This window comes from Perca fluviatilis, chromosome 19, assembly GCF_010015445.1.
Source record: "Perca fluviatilis chromosome 19, GENO_Pfluv_1.0, whole genome shotgun sequence".
In the NCBI taxonomy this organism is placed as follows: Eukaryota; Metazoa; Chordata; class Actinopteri; order Perciformes; family Percidae; genus Perca; species Perca fluviatilis.
Genome location: NC_053130.1, coordinates 19,739,681 through 19,761,395, shown reverse-complemented (window position 1 = coordinate 19,761,395; position 21,715 = coordinate 19,739,681). Strand labels below are relative to the sequence as shown.

Here is a 21,715-nt window from a genome sequence, read left to right as displayed (position 1 = left end):
GGTGTTCCTCAGTCATTGCTGATGCTCTGTGTTGCTGCATATAGTACAAAGCAGATGTATTTAACCTTAAGCCATGGCAGGCTGACTGAGCACATTTCTCTTTTTTAGCAACTCTACAGTTGCACACATTTATCTGGTAGCTGGCCATTTAAACCACAGTTGCTTTTTTTCATTCTTGGCTGATGAGCAGCTCGACTGAAGCAGTTTGGGAAGTACAACAGAGGGGATCAAGAGTACCAGAACAGTCGCTGAGAGTGTTTTACTCCCAATGAGATTTTTTTCTTCCTGTGTGAGGACTGAACAGTGACCTTCAAAGCACATTCTCTCTCCTCTGATCTTTAGGCTCCCGTCACTCCCTGCCACATATTTCACAACCATGATACTGGTGTGAACATTTCCCCGGATTTATATATTGTAAGCTCATTTCCCTCTTTTTCTATCCCTTTCCATATATCTCATTCTCTCTCTCTCTCTCTCTCTCTCTCTCTCTCTCTCTCTCTCTCTCACACACACACAATCTTCTTCTGAGTTCACTGGCAGGCTGCAGACAAGAATAAAGGTGTTTTCTATTATGCACTGTGCTAGAGTATAATCATCTTCATGGGCCAGAAAAACATCATTACTTTACTAAAATGAAATGAACAGAATGCCCACAATGAAAACAAATCCAAAATAAATGATCTCCCACATACAGAATACCAGAACTAATCTTTCAGTATATCAATAAACAAATGCTTGATGAAACTTGGATCTGGGACTTAACATTAACCACTAAAATTAAGTAAAATCCAAATGAGCTTTATTTGATGGTATGACTAACAAACACACATGAAAATGTACTCAAATGAACATAACTTTAACAAGCAAGCAACAAGCCCTTGAAATAAAAAAATAAAAAAACACACACACACACACACACACACACGCACACACACACGCACACACACACGCACACACACAATGATACACAGAAGCTTTTTCTGATCTGGTCCAATGTTTTGTTGACCCCTTTTCTGTACTGTATGTGGACGCTGTGGTCTTGCTGATAATTCTGCTTCTGGATGGCTTTGTCACTTGAACATGAAAGCATGTTTCTAGGTGTTGAAACGACTCGTTCATCTTGAGAGGACAGTCTCATCTACAGCCATGCTAGCGGCTCTTTGAGGCTGTGTTTAAACACAGCGGTGCTTTGAGCTAAATGCTTATGGCATAATGATAAAAATGCACACCATCATTTACTAATTAGCACTATACACAAAGTACAGCTGAGGTTAATAAGAGTCAATAGTTTTGCAGATATTTAGTCACAAACCAATGTATTAGACGCATACTAATTTTAAACTGATGATGGCACCAGAATTGTTCTGGGATTGTTCAGGTGCCATCGGAAATTCCGCCGGATGTCCGACTCCTTTTGCTTTCTTTGAGTTGGCATTCTAAACTCTAAACTGAAGACTTTGGTTAACTGGTCCTCAGATATCTGCAGGGTAAATCCAGACAGCTAGACTATGGGCCCTATTTTAACGATCTGAAACGCAAGCAAGTGTGTGTATGCGCGTTGTGCGCATGCTATATTATGGCCAAGCATGCGCCCCTAAAATAGCATCTGAATAACGCGCCACTGACTTTAGACCAGGTTTTTCCTGGTCAGTGGCGGAATTGTTTTCTGAAACTGCAAAATAGCATCAGGGAACATTTGCGCCTGAACACGCCTCCTCTTGGAGGGAAAAGTCCGCTGTGCGTCGGGTGCAAAATAGGAATGATACATGCGTCAGTGTGCTGGGTGCAAGATAGGGCCCATCATGTCGAATCTGAGTTTTCTGTAATCGACTAAAACAACGCTTAGCATCGTCCAAGATGATTGTGATTCTTTTAAAGAAATGCCAATAAACCAGAACACGTTTTTCTCCCATCCCAGAATGCTGTGTGGACTAGCCAGACCCTCCTTCGCAGCGCTGTGGAGGAAGGTCTGGCAGTGCGAGACTAAGGGATCACCAAACTCATCATCTGGGGGCCATGAATTTCTGTACCAAATGTCATGACAATCCATCCAATAGTTGTTGAGATATTTCAGTCTGTGGTGGACCCTCTGACCTTTGACATCCCCAGAGCCCCATCACTAGCGTGGCTTAATACACATTCTGCTCATGTAAATATAGGCTAATGTATTTCACATTTTCAGCTTTCACCATACAGTAGCATGTCTATTGTATATAAAGCAGAGCTAAATATGCTTGTGTTTGCACACTACAGGTTGTGTTAATTTCCTCAGGCAAGCATACATAGATGCTATTTTTAAAAGGCACATTTTGTAAGCTCCTGCCATGCTGGGACACCTGTCTTGTGTAAAGTGTATAATAAGCAGGTGTGAATCAACTGTGTTGATGGGAGTAAAAGGTTGAAGGGGTCTTTCAATCTGTTTACCTGTAATTCAGCAAAAGGTTTCAGGCACAGTCTGTACCCAGAGGCAGGCAATGGTGGTGTTTGAGTGAGCATTACCTGTTCACAGAGTTCACTGAGTATACCTGACAGAGTCCTTTCAATTACAGACTCATTGTGGGACATGAAAACACACTTCTTATTTTGACATAAGCCTGAATGATTTAATTAAAGTATAGTCTCTTTCAGTGGCTCCAAAATGAAAAAAATTATTTCTTCAATAAATATTCACTGCTATTTTTTGGACCTCTAACTTTTAGGCAGAGGGATTTTCTCAGAGAGAAACCGCAAAAGAACAAGCACGTTCCAATTGAAACGATCTTCCTCGGACAATCAGGCACCATCAGAAAGATTGTGTCACGCTGGAAGAAATTGGTGCATTTCAAACTGTTGGAGTTTTGTCTTGTGATTTCACAAACAATAGCAATATCAAACAAATGACCTTAATGTAGCCTATGGTGTAAAACTGAATCCATTGGCCATTAGGAACTGCAGTGAGTGAATATTGTAACTGCCTGGAACAGAGGGATCATTAAGCTGGAGTTGTCATGTCAAGGAATAGCCTCAGAAGGACCCTTCGCTGGGAACATAAACTGGAACACTTTTCCAACAAGGCAATATTGTTTCCACACAAACTCGTCACATTCTTAGATGTTTAAGATGGATTTTAAGGTAGATTCAGCAGATTGAGGACGTATTCCTGTCTGTAGTCAATCTCCTTGCTTAGAGAACAAAAAAACAGACAAATGCATTCATTCAAATTGAATAGGTTGTTAAGGGCTAAAATATTTCAGCCATTTATTTGTTCAAAGTTCTGCTCCGTAATGACACGTCCACTTGGCTCGAGCTGTTTTTAAACTCATAGCTTTGTCCTCTGGCTGGTGACAGCTTTGAGTTTCAACACAGCAGCTCAGGAGCACTCTGTGACTCGTTCTCGGTCTTGTTCAGGAGCATCTTTTATTGTCCAGCCAATGTGTTGCAGACTGATAATTGTAATTCCAATGGGGATTAATTAGCGACAGAGGAGGATTCCTGCTAGGTGGACAACAGATAGATTCATTTCGAGAGCACTTAATTTATTGCGAGTGGTTCAGCTCAAGTGGTATAAAATGCATCAATCAAGAAATAGCACTGTTCAGGGTGTTCCTGTTAAGCTGAACCGGACAGTTAAAATCCACCTCTCATCTCTCATCTTATTGCATTAGGGCTGGGGACATGCAAGAGCACTATTGGGCCAATTTGCACTAGATTTTCCCATCTTGTAAATTATTAGGCTGAATAGTGCAGTTTGATTGGAACCAACAATCTGCAAATTTGATCTTAATATGAGAGTCCACAGTTCCAATCCTAACCACCCCAATTGACTTTTAACCGATAACATCAAGCATTTTTTATGTTTAAGTCCTGTGCTGTGTGGGGATCTTAAACTGTTGACAGCCCTCAAGAGCTCAGTTTGCAGCGAAGTGAGGCACAGCGAACTGAGTGTGACTGTTTGCCTCTGTTGTTATTTTGATTGGAAATATTGGATCATGAGATTACAGGGCCCGATGTAAAAGGACGTATCAGGAGTCAGCGGGATAATCTCATATTATTAAAGTTTGTAATGTGAGCATATTTACAGCTGAGACACAAAATAATCTGCAAAATATTCACTGTGTAATGCAATGCATAGTTAGATTTCTCCTAATGTATCCCCAGCCTGTTTTTGTTTGTCATGCCGCAGCTGGCTCTAAAGCAGACTTGATGATGTCGACTGATGCTTTTTCAGTTACATAACAAACTAAATTATCTTCTTATGTTTTATTTGTTTTTCTGCAGAGATTGAGAAGAATGACGGAGATGAATTGAGAAAAGATGGTGACACAAATAAATACCTAGATATCATCAGCAATAAAAATATCAAGCTCTCCGAAAGAGTTCTCATTCCAATCCAACAGTATCCAAAGGTAAGAGACACACTGCACATATTTAAGGTCGTATTTTGTTTTTCCTTTGGAAAGGAACTGACCAGAAATTGAAATTTGCAGTAATTTTCAACAGTCAAACTGCAAGATAGACATTTGAAAAATACTGTGTGTGTGTGTGTGTGTGTGTGTGTGTGTGTGTGTGTGTGTGTGATATTAATTAATAATTCATTTTAGTTGTCAATCGGTGGTGGGTTGATTTACCTCTTTGCACAAACAGCTTACTTTTTGCACTGAAAATCCCACTGAGCCTCAAACAGGCTAATAGAAAGTCACCAGGAAGTGTTTGCTTATTTTGATGTAGTCATCAAAAAAAATGTCTGCACTAAAGCACTCAAGGGTACAGTGAAGAACAATGACCATAAATCAGTGTGACACACTATGCCTTTTTCTGACTTATGAAATGTCAGTAGTGACAAAGTTTGAAGTGTAGCCTAATGAGGCTGCTCCATCAGGCAGCTAAGCAACAACACGCAGCTGCTCGTGGAGAACCAAAAGGCTTTACTGCCACTGTAATCAAGGAAGCCCGCTCCGCTGAGTATGCGTTCATACATTCATGCAACAGGCAGCTAAGAATAATGGCATCAGCGTAGCATCACAGATTGAAACAGAACATATGTCGATATTGATTATTTGTCCCGCTCTGCTAATACAGTATATACTGCACTCATGTTGTTGCTGTAGATAGACGGATGGATAACTAGGGAGTCATTTTCTTTTCTGTAAATAACTTTATGCTTTTTTTCTTGTCTGTATATATTTTCTTCTTTTAAATGCAATATATATCAGTGTCTAGCTGTGTTGCAATGTTGCAAAATAATGTAAATGAAACCATTCAAAATATTATCTGAAAATATATGATTTTGAGATATATGACGATTTGTCAGAATAGCAACTGCTTTTCATTGCATGGTCGTCCAATGAAAATAAGGCTATATGGTGATATAGGATACTTGGCATCCGATAGTAGCTAAGTAGGGTTCCATAAAACAAAACTGCCACTCCTGTGTTGTTTTGTCGAGTCACTTGGTGTAGTGTTTCACTGTGTGGAATTTTCTGTATGCCAAACAAATGCCAAAAAGAAGTTATTTTGCTGATGTATGTTGTTTGGATGGTGCAAACTCTTTAAAACTTTTGTCTAGCAAATGTGATCATATGTTTTGGTGTGACCTTGCCAGGGCCTCCCATCATATAAAACCTGCAGGGTCTGTTCTTCGCTGTCAGTTTGCAACAATATTGCTATCATCGTCATCATCATCATCATCAGCGCTCTCTTCTCCTCAAATCTCAAGCATACATGGTCGACCGGTGCTCAGCTCTCTGCTTCCACACTCTCTGTGACACTTTTTGTCTCCAAGCACTTTGAAACGAATCACTTCAGGTCACTTTTCCTTTTTTTGTCGCTGCAGGTTTGAGTGCTCAGTAATGGAGTTATGGGGAAGAGATCCTCAACAAAACACTGACTCTGTCCATTTTTCTGTCTTTGTCCTGCAACACTCTCAAGTCAAGTTCCTTTCTGTCTTAAATCTTGCCCCAACGTCTTGTTTCATGATCTCACAGCTACTTCATTTATTATGTTTTAAATGTAGCTCACTGATTTTGTCTGCCACATTAGAGAAGAGGAAAAGAGGATGTCAGAGCAACATTTCACTGTGCCTCAGGCGCTGTGCTTTAGTTTGTGTGTGTGTGTGCGCTGTGTCCAGCGAGCCCCTCAGGACACTCCATAGAAATCAATTTGCTGTTTCCTCCTCAGGATCAGTGTTGAACAAGTAATTAAGCTGTGTTCAGGAATTCCTCACTCTATTAAATAGATTTCAAATCTATAAAAAATAAAAAAATGAGACAGTTTCTTGGGAACAGAAGACCCACAATGACTCAAGGATATCTTTCTGTCGTTGCGTTTCTGTCTCATTAAGTGCCTTTTCTGCCCAAAAGTTATCCTATTTTTCAGTATTTTATAATTGCAAGCATTGAACTTACAGCACACACACTGTATGTAAATCTGGGAATAAAATTTTTTGTAGCAATCTTTGTAGAGTATGGTTCATACTCTTAGGAGAGTCGGGTTAGGATAGATGTGAAGTAGTATACACACAGACAGGCGTCTATCAGTTCAACTTGAGACTCAAATTAAGCGTCAATATCTTCTCTCGCAAATAATTTCAAGCATACTGATTCTATGGAAACACTTTCCTCTTGGAGACTACAAATAGGGAGTAAAATGAAATGATTGTACATAGAGTACTGGTTTTCTTTCGTACCCGCTGGCATTCATCTGGCGTCCCAGCTGTGAGCTAGCTCCTGGTTAATGAAAATTAGTGGAGCTTGGACTCAAAAAACCTGAGAACCACTGAGATAGATTTAAAAAATGTATTGTGAAACAATATACTTAAGATTGTAAACAAAAAAAGGACATACAGAGGCTCAAAATGCTGGTTCTAATGAATGTAATAGTGCCAGTTCTGCAAAGTAAGCAGTACAGTCCAGAGGGACGGAGCAGTTGTCCAACAACAACTTCTGTGACCTAATTGCACAGTCAGCACCCCACAAGACACTGCAGTGTCACTATCTTAAACATCTTGGTAACACTGCACTTTCAGTTATTGGTAATTAGCCACATGAAGCAACTCTTTGATCGAGTGCACATCAGCCTGCAAAGAGGATGAGAAAAAAAGAGAAAAATAATGCAGAGCTTGGAAAGATGAGTGAAATGGAGCAAACAGCAAATACCTGACAAAGACTTGACAAAAACTGACCAATACGATCTTTCACTCTGACAACACCGGCACTACTGAACAAATTGGTTTAGTTCAACTTCACATTTGAATCTCACTTTGTCTCACAGCATTTTTTTCATGTCTACTATTCAGTAATGCCCAGTCTACTTTCTGTTAGTGATGGCAAAGTATAAAAAGTCATAAATCAGTTCGTTCACGTTCCAGCAGTCTAACAGTGCTCATTCATGCTTACAGCTGCCATCTTGCTGCAATGTAATTAAATGCAAAGTAATTAAATGATTACTTGGGAGAATTCCTTCGCATGGTTTTGGATTTGACGATGTGACACATGGAAGATTAATGTTGTCCAACAGTGAAACAACCAGTGCTGATGAAATCATTGTTTATGGTGCACTGACAGACATGTACCGTGCAACAATGTAAGTGACTGAAACTTTGTCAAGCTTTGAGTCACAGAAAGAGAAGAACTACTATGACATCACATATTATGTGTAAAACTGGATACACAGCTACTAGGATATATTTAAAATTAAAGCTGCGAGCAGCGATGGACGGGCCCTCGCGCCTCTGCGCGCGTCGGGGTTACCGGCGGACGCCGCTCCTTGCGACCGTGCATTTGCGCGGCACTCAGACGCCGCAAACCAATGAAAAGGGAACTCCCCGCCGAGTTCAACGATAGCTCACACAAGACTTTACGTCATACGGTTCATTAGCTGTGAAAGGGGGCGTGGCTAAAGCATAGGGGGCGGGTCCAACCATCACCAATTAAAAACGAAGCCTCTGCTGAGATGAATGATACCTCACAAAAGACTCTACCTTAAATGGGTCAGCATGTATGAAAGGGGGCGTGGCTTAAACATAGGGGGCGAGTCAAACCATCACCAATGAAGAAAGAAGTCTATGCTGAGTTCAATGATACCTCACACAACGGTTCAAATGTTATAAAAGGGGGCGTGGCCTAAGTAAGTGGGCGTGGTCATATTATAGGGGCCGGCTCAGTATCACATGTAGACCACACGTTCTAAGTTTCCTGTAAATCGGATGATGTTTGTCATATAAGGCGCATTTCCTGTTGCCAGCGGGGGGCACTATGACCAAAAGTCAATTTTGGCCTGTAGGTGTCCTCAGGCCCGGACCCTTGTCCATCCTGAGAAATTTCGGGCAGATACGACAACGTACACTCAAGTTACAACAACTTCTTTGTTCATTGCTAAACACTCAAAATGGCCGCCACACCATGCCCACACCGTCTGACGAAAAGTTTTTCTTTTAATAACTTTTCATCGTTAAGGTGTTGGGATGGTACAGACCAAGTTTGAAGTCCATGGGATGAAATCTCTAGGAGGAGTTCGTTAAAGTATAGCACCTTGACTTTTAGGCCTACTTCCTGTTGCCACTAGGGGGCGCTATGACTTTAAGTAAATATCGGCCTTTATTTGTCCTCAGGGTTGGACTCTTATGAATCCTGAAAAGTTTCGAGGTAATCGGACAACGTACACTCGAGTTAAACCCACTTCCTGTTTCGGCGGCGAAACGCACAAAATGGCCGCCCCGCCACAGCCACGCTGTCACTACCCAAAGTGAGTAGAGTGCAGATGTGAGTTGCGCATGCGTCACTTTGCGACAAGTAGCCTACAAGATGCTAACGGCGTTTTGAGCTAACGTTAGCAATCAAGTAGCTAGCCTACTAGCTAGATGCTAATGGCGTTTTTAGCTAACGTTAGCAGTCAAACAATCATAAATAGCTAAAACGTTTTTGAAATGACTGCTAGCTACAAGTTAGCAATCAAACACAACATCGGCTGTCACTTGAATGGCGTTTTGAGCCAACGTTAGCAATCTAACAATAATAGAGAGCTAAAACGTTTTTGAAATGACTGCTAGCTACAAATTAGCAATCAGACACAGGCTGTTACACTTTATGTCACTTGAATGGCGTTTTGAGCTAACGTTAGCAACCAAACAATCATAGATTGCTAAAACGTTTTTAGAAATGATTCCCATCTTCTGTTATTGTATGTAAAGAGAAAAGTTTATTATTTTACAGATTTCACAAATTTCAGTAAGACACGTTATGCCGTAAACAGTTTAAATCTGACCATGCGCAACTCACATTTGCACTCGACCAAAGCCGGTCTGACTCGGTTAACATCGGGTATGACACGTTATGCCGTAAACCGTTTAAATCTGAGCATGCGCAACTCAAATCTGCACTATTCTCACTTTGGGTAGTGACAAAAAGTGACGAAAAGTTTTTCTTTTAACAACTTTTCATCTTTAACATCTTAAGATGGCACAGACCGAGTTTGATGTTGATCGGATGAAATCTCTAGGAGGAGGAGTTAAAGTACGACGTGGAAATGGCCAAAATCGCACTAATTTCGAACTTTGAAATCAAAATGGCGGACTTCCTGTTGGGTTTAGGGTATGGCTCTAATGAAGTTTTTTGTACATCTTGACATGATACATATGTGTACCAAGTTCCGTGAGTCTACGTTAAACGCACTGCAGGGGCTCAATTTTCTTAACTTTCTAGGGGGTGCTAGCGAGCCATTTTTGTGCGCCTATTCCCGAAACCCTTAAAATACGTAAATTTTCACCAGACTTGATGCGACCGCCAAATTTGGTGAGTTTTTGAATATGTTAAGCCCCTCAAAAAGGCAATTCATTTGATGGGAAAATAATAGAAAGAAAGAAAAATAATAATTCCTTCAGTTTCAATAGGGCCTTCGCCGCTGCCGGCGCTCGGGCCCTAAATATAAAAGCAGTTTATTAAAATATAATTTTAATTTGACGTCACCAGACAAAACCATTGAGTCAATGCTAACACCACATATTTTATTTTAATTATTTAGCAGTGTCAAGCACCAATAGGCCTAAACAAAACTGTCTCTGGTCTTTGGGCAAGGGCTGCCAGCAACACAGTTTGATTCAAATAAATAATAATAAATAATAATTATAACAATAACCCAAACCCTATAATAATAGACAGTTTTAGAGTATAAAACATTGTTTGTATGATCCTAATAATATATTATTTTATAATACAATAGGCAAAAGAATAGTATAATAACTTCCTGCAGCTGACAGGGAAAATCAACTACAAAGCATCTGTTAACCAAGTATATTGTACAAGTCCCACCCTTCCGCACTGAATGATAAATTCACTTTCAGCTGTCAGCATCATGTTTGCTGGAGAGCTGAAAAAGGAACATATTTAATTCAAAATACGACTAATGCTTAACCCAACCTGCCAGTAAAATTGCATTTTACCACAATTTCTATATATTAGTATTTACATAACTAAAAGTTTATTGTTTTAAGTTAGTTTTGTGTTTATAAAGTGTGTTTTGTTGTTTGGTTGATTGGATACTAAGTTGAAATTTCAGACTTGGTAAAGCTGCAGCTGCTGGATTAAACCTGCAGGGATGTTGTTACAGACCGTCCCAGTTGTATGCATCATTCACAGGGGACGACTTGTGTGTTTTGTGCATCGCTCTCTGTAAAATCTACATTAGGTTTGTTGTTGTTTTATAGCCTGTCAGGATAAAGAAAGATGGCCATGGTGCATTGCTCCAGTGACCTTACCACCACTTTCTTTAATCTCCTTTAAAAAAGGGCCGAAACCTTGAAAACAGGGTTGATCTCAGTTTACGGGAGAAGAGGAGGTACATCTTTCCCTGTCCTGTTTTGACATGTAAACAAATCATACACTCACAGCGTGCTTATGGAAGGCTCAAAATTGTACACTGAGATATTTACTCAGCAAAAAAAAATGATTAAGCAGCATAGTCATTTTCATTATCGCTTAACTTGAATTTATCCTCTGCTGTTTAATGAGACAGCTTGATTAGCATCTCATAACCTTGGGGCATGAAATGGATTTCCAATGGCTGATACTGTCTGGTTGTCTCAGTCCAGTGCTGGGACTAATCTGCATGTGTGTGTATGAGAATGTAAAATGATTTCTCCCCTTTTAATTAGTATCACTTTGATTTGGATAGAAACCAAATGGACATATTTCCGCTTGTGTCACATTTAAACAAGCTTGTTTTTAAAGTGTTCTGCAGGTACTTTCAGTACAGTACACAGGCTGCACAAAACACATTGAATTGTATTTTTTCCTTGTGGGTGCCACAAGTATGAGCTTATCAGTCTTGGTGTATTGTGACCTTTAAATAGTGAAGCAGGTTTGCTCTACCCAAAGAGGAATTCCAGTTTTGTCTGCCCAGAGATGTCGGTGTCCCAAAGAAAGGCCTATCATGTGGAAAGGTGTTTTGCGTAGATAAGTGCTGAATACAGTAGAGGGAGCAGAGTGTGGATTAAAATTAAGCATGTGTACGATAGCATCACAGTTCCACTCTGGGATTCCACTGAATTAGTGTTTGTGTGATGACTTTGTCTGCCACAATGAGATATAATAAAGATAAAATGCCTTCCCATGTTTAAAATTGCTCCACATATACAGTGACCCAGCTCTATATCAAATGACTACATTGTAGTTCGTAGTTCGTAATGAACAAAGAGAATTATCACCGACTCTGTAGTTCCCTTTAGCTCTATAGAGCGTTTTGTGTTTTGCAGCTTATTGTTTTGGTTTTACAGCCTGCAACGTTACCTTTTGGTTCACTCTCACCGCTCTCATCAACCTTATTTCTAGCAGCAACAGGCAGTTGATAAACCCACTCTATGCTACTTGCCTAGCGCCAAACAGCAGACAAAGTTAGAGACTAGCTAGTAAACATAGTGAGGCAATTATCAGCTAAAGAGCCAGGTGTCTTTCTCAGGAGTTGGTGGAGACCAGATCAAAGCAAAAAATGATAATCAACATTGGACTTACATTCATCAGATGGACAAAAACATGACTCCCTTGTGATATGCTAATGTCATATTTACAGCTTTTTTTCTGCTGTCCCAGAGTGGTAAAAAAATCAATTGATGTGAGGTAAGTAGTTTTTCATAGTCACAGTTTAATTTACCCTTGTGAAAAGTACGTTAATTTCCTGTATATTAACTGCCAAACATGACAATTTCTACATACTATAATATAAAAGTGGAAGGGATTCAATTTAATAAAATAGTGGCGTTTGTTGTTAGTCATTTAAAGGCCATAGCTTGTAAGAAAACATCGTGTGGATTGATTTTTTTTTTTTTGCTCCGACAGGAAAGCAATGTAGCTGCTGCTCTGACAGCAAAACACAGCTTGTCTGGAACAGTTTCATGGTCTTAGACAGCTTTTGTAGCGTTGCGTCACTTTGGCATTGCTGGCTGCTCGTCTGTATTGATCTTGGCTGAAGTTGTTTGGCACCTGTTAAAAAAAATATACAGGACTCATGATATTTGTTGTGTTTACTGTCTGTGTGTGTGCAGGCCATCTGGGCGACATTTTTCAGCTCCTGTTTGTTGTGATGAAGATTAAAGGGTAGGAACGCAAATGTGCAATTGTGCAATTAAACACTCAATTATTCTTTTCTCTGTGAAATGCATTGGAACTGTGAATATTTTGAACATTCAGCGTCCTGAAGTTGTTTTAATAATGTTTTGAACAAGACAACATCTTTAACTAACAGTTGTAATGTAAAGTCATACCTTAATGGCCTATCTGATACTACTAAACCAGGTGAACAGTAAATCCTCTCCCATCAAACAACCACTCATCTGCTTCCCTTAATGTCTGTGGAGCTGATAGGACACACTCTTCTGACACACTCACAGCCCAGTCATCCATATCTGTCATTAAAGCATAAACCTCTACCTGAGGCTTTAATCCTTCTATCAGACAGGACCTGGACTTCCCCAATAGCACAGCTCGCTAGCAATAAGTGCCTCAGGACATCTGCAAATCTTGCCTGGCCCCAGTGAACTGCATTAAAAGGCGGCCACCGTGCACATTTTCCAACTTAAAATCCGAAAAGGTTTTTGTGTTATTGGATCTGCTGTGCTACAGCACCTTGACAAGTTGTAACATTTCTATAATTTCATGCCTTCCATGGAACTGACCTTATAAGATAAGATAACACTTTATTGTCAGTTAAGCAAATATATTGACAACAAGGAACAAATTAATGCTTATATTTGTTCTTTCTGCAATCTGGGACCCTATAGTGCCTTCCGGAGGGCAGTAGTTGGTACTCTCCATGCAACACATAGGAAGAGTCCAGGGAGATTTAGTCAGCCAGTCTGACTAAATCTCCCTAGCTATTCTCATCTAATAATTTGTATTACTTTAAATTTGACAGCATTTATGAATCAGGGTCTTGAGAGTTTAAAGCGCCCATATTATGCTCATTTTCAGGTTCATAACTGTATTTTAAGGTTGTACCAGAATAGGTTTACATGGTTTAATTTTCAAAAAACACCATATTTTTGTTGTACTGCACAGCTCTCTCTCACTGCTGCAGATCCTCTTTTCACCTGGTTTCTGTTTTAGCTACAGAGTGAGACCTCTTTTCATCTTCTTCTTCTGTACTAGCTTTGATTGCACTCGCACATGCTCAGTAGTTCAGATGTAGATCATGTCAGCTAGCTAACTCTAGAGACAGTAAAAGAAAGCCTGTTTCTCCAACTTTGGTCAGTTACAAGGCAGGATTAGCTGGGAGACTTCTAAATGAGGGCACACATGTAAGTAGTTCTTTTGTAGATTATGGTGAACTTGTGTGTGTTGTAGCAGTGCTTTGCTATTGAGAACGACGTAGCATGCTAGCGTTAGCATTAGCGTTAGCATGCTAATGCTAACGGTTAGAATGCTAACGAGCTAACGGTTGTGGTTAGCCAGCTCATTTCGGACTGTGACGTCACACACGCCGATTTTGAACAGCTCACTAGGAGACTGAAGGCAGGACACATTCAGAAACTGTATCTCACTCAAAACAGCATGGATGGACTTTTTTCAAAGTTTATATGTGTGTGGAAGCACCAGAGACACAAAAGAACACCCCAAATCCCAGAAAAAGTGATTTTTTCATAATATGGGCACTTTAAGGACATTTCTCATTATTTTGTGTTGTAAAATATTCTTGTGTGGTGCTCTGACACCCAGCTGGTAGATCTCAGGTCTTGTAGGGAACAGTAGTGACGTGGTATGAAATAAAGCTAACATGCTACAGCCTGCAGCAGTAAAAGTGTTCTTTCATCAATACATAAATCCTCTTGAATTTATGAATATTATCTATGAATATTAACAACTTTATGCTTAGGGATATTGTGGTGCTTTACAGGTGTTGTTTCAAAAAGATCAGTCAGTGTGCTTCAAAATTTTCCACCATTAAGCATCGGAAGAGAGCTTTTGTCTACATACAGTTTCGAGCTCGGGAAAGGACTTACATTATGTTACACTTCACTATTTGTAAAAAGGGAACAATACATTTTTAGATAATTTACCTGTACGTTTACCAACTACTGCCCTCCGGAAGGCACTATAGGGTCCCAGATTGCAGAAAGAACAAATATAAACATTAATTTGTTCCCTTGTCAATATCTTTGCTTAACTGACAATAAAGTGTTATCTTATCTTTGGTGGAACGAACTCCCCACCGATATCAGGATGGCTGAAAGCCTACACATCTTCCGCCGAAGGCTAAAAACACATCTCTTCTGACTACACCTCGGATAAAAAAAAAAAAAAAACCTTGAACCTGCACTTTCATTTGTCTCTTTGTAGCTTTGCTTATTTAAAGCTAATGTACTTGCACTTACTACCTGTTGTCTGGAGTTTGAACCTTCACAGTTGAAAGCACTTAATTGTAAGTCGCTTTGGATAAAAGCGTCAGCTAAATGACATGTAATGTAATGTAATTTTAAACATAGTTGTACAAAAGTCGATCACTGAACTGATTTCATTTATGAAACCAGAAACCAGGATAACCAAATAAAAATAGGATAATTCATATGGATTATGTATAACGACAGGTTCATGTTTTTCAACTGTATAGGTCTTGTCTACGGTGGCGCTCAATGTACTGCACCTTAAACAAGTACTCCACCGAAGACTGTTGTCTCCCTGTTGCCAAAGAAAAAAGGTTCTGGGTTTGAACCTGCCGGCCGGCTGGGGCCTTTATGTGTGGAGCATTTTTTTCTGATTTCCTCCCACATGCCAAAGATACATGTGGATTTGGTAGCGACTCTAAATTGCTTGTAGGTGTGAGGGTGAAGGGTTTTGTGTAAATATTTGCTTGTATTCTCTGTATTAGCAGAGCATTTCTGTATTTAGTTGTGTTTTCTGCATTCGCTTTGCAGCTTTCAAGCCCACCATACCTGTCAGTTGTGAGGAGATTTTTTTTTTTTTAATCATTGTAATCTTGTTCAAAAGTACAACTAAGGAACAGGCCTCAGTCACTGAGGTTGTTGTGAAAAGTGCTTTGCTCAGCTGAATAAGTGGCTTTGCAGATTCACATTAGTGTTACATGACTCAACCTTCACCTCCTGCCTTAAGCCCTGTAGACTTGTACAACACAGAACTTTATAAAAATGACTTGTCTGAATAAATATGGAGATTAATATATTAGATACATCCTGCACAAAAGCTCCCAAATAATGTTTGTCCTTTGTGTAGCAATGACACTGTGAAGTACAAATAAGTAGATCAGTGCACCCATTTTACCACATCTCAAATGTCTTTGTGCGTAATTGTTGTATTCACAACACCCTCGCTTCCAATATCTGCATAGTTGTCAGTGTTGAGACTACAGGGGGCACATTGCATCATTTCAAACCTCATTTAACACAGAACCGTGCCCCTTTCTAAAGCCCAAATTGCTCGCCATGGAGCAGCAGAGTGGCTCCAGACATTCATTAGCTTAATGAAAACAGGCCACTCTTCTCCTACCGCCCAGCGAGCGCACTCTCGACTTAGCCGCAACAACCATCTGCTCTCAAGCTCCCTGCCAGCTATAGGATAGTCCTGTCAAAGAAACCCCTGTGAAGAAAGGCATCCATGAAGGTGCCTTAATCATTCATATCAAAGGACAGGCAAGGACAGTAGGGATGTGTTTTTTTTAAAGATGGTCTCATCTCTGCATCACCTGGCACCTCCCTAACCTGAGATGTAGCGTTCACCCATGATGTTAATGATGTTCATGAAATAAGCTGAGTGTGCAGTTGTCAGAGTTGAGTTGCAGCAGCCACACAGCTGGCACTGAAGTTATTATCCGCTCAGCCACAGTGGGAGAAGCTGCTTCGTGAAAAGGTTAATATCATTTTAGGGTTGGCCAGAGTATGTTGTGGTGGGCGGCTGACCACCTGTTCAGCTCTGGAGGTGGTCTCTTATCATCTCATCTGGCAGCAAACATTTTAAGGTTGAACCATTTATTACAATTAAAGAAATAATGTTTGAGAGAGCATAAGTAGTTTTTAAAGGGCTTATTTCAAGTAGTAAAAGATTCTCCTGTTTTTTTAAATGGTCTTATGCTCATATTTTTTTCAGAAACGACCCATTTGACTACAGCTGTGAGTTTCACCTCTCGGATTAATCACCGCTAATCTCAGCACTTCAACAACCCAGAGCTACTTCTCTCAATATGAACACTAGCTGGTGCACAGCGAGAGGGAAATGATAGTCAGAGCCCGAGGCTTGAATCTGATAGTTTGTCATCTGGATAGTATTACTTAATTTCCCACTGGGAAGAAACTCATTATTTCTGACATTATTTCAGCACTGACCTCTGGAACAGTCTCTGGAACATTATTGGTTTGAGCCCATGTTCCATTTTATTTTTTTGTAGGCACAACATGGATGACCCTAAATGCCAATAAGATACATGACTAGCGAGGGCACAGTTCAAGAAAATGGAGGGATGCCTACATTATGCTTGACCGCAGCTGAGAGTCCCATTCACCTTTAATGTGCTACATACAGAGCACAATTCTATTGATTTATCACAGGCTGCATTACAGCTTTTTCTCACATGATGAATGGGGAATGGAATGTGAGATTATATTGATAATGGATGACTAATGGCCAAACAACATATTTTATGGTTAACCTTTTCTCCAAATGGATGAACTTCCTTTAACATCCAATACAAAAAGACTGCTTCAGAAACAGTTGTCTTTACATATAAGTCAGCTTTTTCATTATTTGTCCTTTTCCTACATGTGTTAGAAGCATTGATAAGGCGTCTGATTGCTTTTTTTCCTCCTGTGTCACAGTTTAATTTTGTCGGAAAGCTGCTGGGACCACGGGGAAATTCAATGAAACGATTACAAGAGGAGACGGGAGTGAAGATGTCCATCCTCGGCAAAGGGTCCATGCGGGATAAAGGCAAGGTAAGATATTGATTTATGTTGAAATATAGTTGTTGGGCTGGTCCAAGATATAGATAAAACAGAAATATTTACAGGAACAACGTGCTTGAAATTTCACTAAAGCACAGAACAATATTCTAACCAACAACATCTGAGCTGTAACTGAGATGAATAACACCCAGAGTAGAATTAATAGCTTTCAGTTGACAAACATATGTAGGAGGAAATGGGATTGTGTTTCTGTGTGTTGTTTAATAGCATATTCTGTAATAGTCAATTATACATGCAAAGTAATGAATATCTTTGCCAAAGTCATTTATCCTGCTGACTTGTGGTCCCCTAGAGCCAAACTTATCCGAGCGTGTACACAGACAGTCTGCTGGATCTGGTGTTCACACAGGTCTCGGTGTACTGCTATAGAGTTACATCGCTATTATTACTTCACAGCCTCGGATTCATCTATAGCCATGACAAAACAAAATACTTGCAGTGTATCATTTAGCAGCTGAGTTGGTAGAGACCAAAAACAGAGTTAAATGAGAGTGAACATTGGACGTTCATCAGGTGGCCAGAAATACGACTCCAAATAAAAGCTAATGTTATTGTTGATATGTCAGTGTTGAGTTTACAACTTGTTTCAGTTGCCCTCAGGTCACCAAGGTTTAAACAAATATTTGTGATTCTAGTGGTTGTGCATATTAAATGCAGTTTATTTGAGAAAACAATCTCACCTCAAAGTCCATTTATTAGCTAAACTGGAGTATATATATCCCTTATTTCGATCTTTGACACTTTGTAAAACAAAACACAGAACAAGTCTCAAAAATAAGAAACGAATGAATAAGTGGGATTGGATATTAATTCTTGACTTTGGGATCAGCAGAATACAAAGCTTCTGATCATACCGCAACAACTTCCTTGAGCAGATGGAGTTGCCCAGTTTTCATGGATGTGCATGGCAGGTGCAGTAATACAGTATATAGCAGGTGCAGTAATAAAGTACTGTAGTTTATTACTGTAACTGCTATATACTGTAGTAATAAATCTTTTCCAGCATCCAATTCTTTTACTTATATGTGCCTGTAAAAAGTGAAATTTTAACCACGTAATCTTCTGTATGACTAAGCTTTAGTAAACTTAATAAAGCCCCAAATTCTTTAACCACAGTATGGCTTTGTAATTAGAAATTACCAGTAAAACCTTTTTGCATTGATTTCCATTCTAATTGTGAGGCTGAAAGTCTTCACTCTGATGAAGGCTAAAGGCACTGAGACGTGTCTTTGCCATCACCTTTTTGAATGTGCCTTGGCCGGTGTAGGAGTTCATTTAAAACTTTGGCTTCTTGCCACTAAGTCCATTCAGTTTACTCATGTGCTGCATTAACTTGTCTGCAGTGTGTAAAATTAAGTAAAGAGGTGCTAAAATGTAAAATAATGGCATACATGCAGTAATAGGTTGTGATACTGCACTGCACAGTACAGAAAGCAATGTGACTTTTTATTGTGTAATAAATCAATTTCTATGTTCCATCACTATCATGGTGCATTTGTTTGTTTCACTTTAAGGGAGATTCATGGTGCCGTGTGCACCACAAAAGAACAGTTTTCTGTGTGCCATATTCATTTTGTGGACAGTCTGTGCAAGTCTGAAGGACACTGTGATGAGACTGACACCTAAAGGTTGTGACTGAAAGGCTGTCTGCCACTCAAGGCAGCTGGTCACAAGGCAGTGTAGTACAGACATAGCAAAAGTCCAATTACAAGCAAAAGTTGTCATCACACATTTCTGCCATCTCATCCAGTTCATCAGTAGGGTGCATCTGTATAGCCGTAGGGTATTATCTCAGGTTTGGAAATTTTGCATCAGAGCAGCCCACCCACACATATTAGACCATGTGGTCAATACAACACCCTGTGCACAGATATTAGCCTGGTTAACATGGTGCTGAGTCATAGGGCTAAAGCAGAGAGTCCTCATTTCACCTATCTTACTCTAGACTGTACAGTATAAGCAAACACTTCAAGGTTAGAGATCATTTTATTTCGCAGTTGCAATCCTTATAGCAGTGCAAACATATAATATTGGCATACTGCAGTCAAGGTAACTAATGTAAAGCTGTGTGTGTTGCTCTTGCTGTAATACTCTCCCAAACATTTCAGTGACAAACTATTGAAACAACTCAGAGACAAGATAATCCTCCCCCCACATGCACATTTTGATCTGATCCATAATGACTTATTCTCTCTGCCAGTGAATGTGAGGCCTGCTGAAATTTTAGGAGTGTTTTTTTTTTAATTAAAGCTGATTTCTCCTCTAGGGTAGAGAACAGCTCTGTGATCCAAGGACAAAAGTTTGAATCCCCAGATTGTCTGGCATTCTTGCTTCTCTTAACAGCCACCATTGAGGTGTCCTTGAGCGAAGCACTCAACACCCAACTTTTTCAGAGCAGGATGAATGAAAACAAGTCAAAAGAATATAAATTATATTTTGTTATAATAATAATCACTACATTATTAAGTATGTAGCAGCCACATTTGTAACTCATGCAAGTAGACAAAACGTCTCCACTTCAGATTATTTGTTCAGTGTAGAACCGATTTTACAATTTAACTGGTTTCTTTAAAAAACCCAAACTGTCTTACAGATCTTTTAAGTCGTTTGAGCAATGCCTCAGGCAGGGGCCTCTCAGGGTCTGGCTAAACACTGAAAGGTGATTGGGCTTTTCTTGTCATCAGACTTTGGAACAGTTTGCATTAGGAGCTTGGATTGACATCTGTTGTTTACACCAGTGCCTTCTTGTAGACTTGCTTTAACTCAATGCCCCCTATACAAACTGAACACCTCTTTGCATTCCTAATTTTTCCCCCGGGGTTTTTCACCATTTATCCTGTGTAGCTCTCTTGCTTTAAGGATTCATACTGTACGACTGATGTTGTGTGGTCCCTGAAACACAGGAGTGTTGGGAATTGGTATGGGTGCAGAACAATCAAAACGGGGCACCACCCTGGAATCAGGGACCAATAACTGAACTGTGAAACAGTCTCATAGGTGGTGTTCCCTTTAAAATACAGATCTTAATTAATTTCATCAATTTATCTGGTATCTTTGAAGGAACAAAAAGGGTGAAATTCGAGCACAGACCTGTTTAACCAGCACTTATTACAACAAATACACAAATAATCACAAACAACTGCTATGTAAAGTATAATATAATTGATTTAACTTCCAAATCATTAATTGTCAATCAATAGTTCTTCAATCAATAAACTTATATACTTGTTACAAACTACAACAAAGCAAAACAAACAGACATGTTGTGTGTGTGTGTGTGTGTGTGTGTGTGTGTGTGTGTGTGTGTTCGGTTTGTGTGTAAAAGAGGAAAGGAAAGCACATTTTAGAGAAAGGAAAAGCACTTGGAGTCGTGATTCTCGAGGCTCTGAAGATGATAATCACTCTCCTCGTTTACTCAGACTCTGGTCTAACGCAAAGTTACAGTAACCTAGTTCTCCGCGCGGGAGATAGCAATGTAGCATTTACAGTTTCACACAGGCTACATTATTCAACACAACATATTAACCATGCACAATGATCAGTGGTGCTTTCACAGAAATAGATTGGACTCGGTGGTCCCAAATCAGATTAATAATCAAACGCGCACCAGTAGCACAAGTATTAATCAAATCACATTCAAATGTCGTAACAATTGCAGCATTAGCATTACTGACATTAATAAACACACATGTATTCTCTGCCCAGAAACCTTAAGCCTCTTACTATGTGCAGTCCGTTTGTTTTGTCCATAGATTTCCACGGTAAAACAGAACAAAATCCGGCTGCTCGTCAGCAATGCACGGAAAAGCTTGTCCCTTCCTAGGGCAGCAGGGAACAAGTCTCAGTCGACTTTGAGAAGAAAAACGTTGTTTTCCTCTTCTGCAGATATGAAAACACTGGTGTGTGTTTTCATAGGATCCAATGGTGCGTCCAGAGCACCAAAATAGTCCACTTTTTGGAAAATGAAGCAGTTTAGCACAGACGCCTGCGTGCTCCCTGCAGCAACGGGGTTGCAATGGAAGACAATCGCCTCCTTCGAGATGAACTGCGCCTCGCCTGTAAAGTGGACGAGAGCAGGCGAGAGCAGCCGGGGGTGGCGACAAAAATCCGCTGTCAAGTCGGACAGTTTTCCAGACGCTTCCAGCAGCCTTCAGGCTGAACAGGAAGTCACAGAAACACTGTGGTCCGATTCCGATTTAATAAAATGTTATCAGAGCCATATATCAGCTTGTACACAATCTCCAGTTGTTTTAATTATGACAGAGTAGCTCTCAAAATTCT

At 39.9% G+C, this 21,715-nt stretch overlaps 1 protein-coding gene across 5 annotated transcripts in view; it reads left to right on the top strand.

Moving 5' to 3' along the window:
• Positions 1-21,715, top strand: part of khdrbs2 (KH domain containing, RNA binding, signal transduction associated 2) — an 85,465-nt gene that overhangs the window by 7,026 nt on the left and 56,724 nt on the right. For all 5 annotated transcript variants that reach the window (XR_005637186.1, XR_005637187.1, XR_005637188.1 and 2 more), the window contains exons 2-3: positions 4,258-4,385; positions 17,288-17,404. Coding sequence is in view for 1 of the 5 variants with exons in the window: in XM_039784845.1 (XP_039640779.1) it covers positions 4,258-4,385; positions 17,288-17,404 (245 nt within the window). In the remaining 4 variants the exon portion in view is untranslated. The remainder of the gene's footprint in view (positions 1-4,257; positions 4,386-17,287; positions 17,405-21,715) is intronic.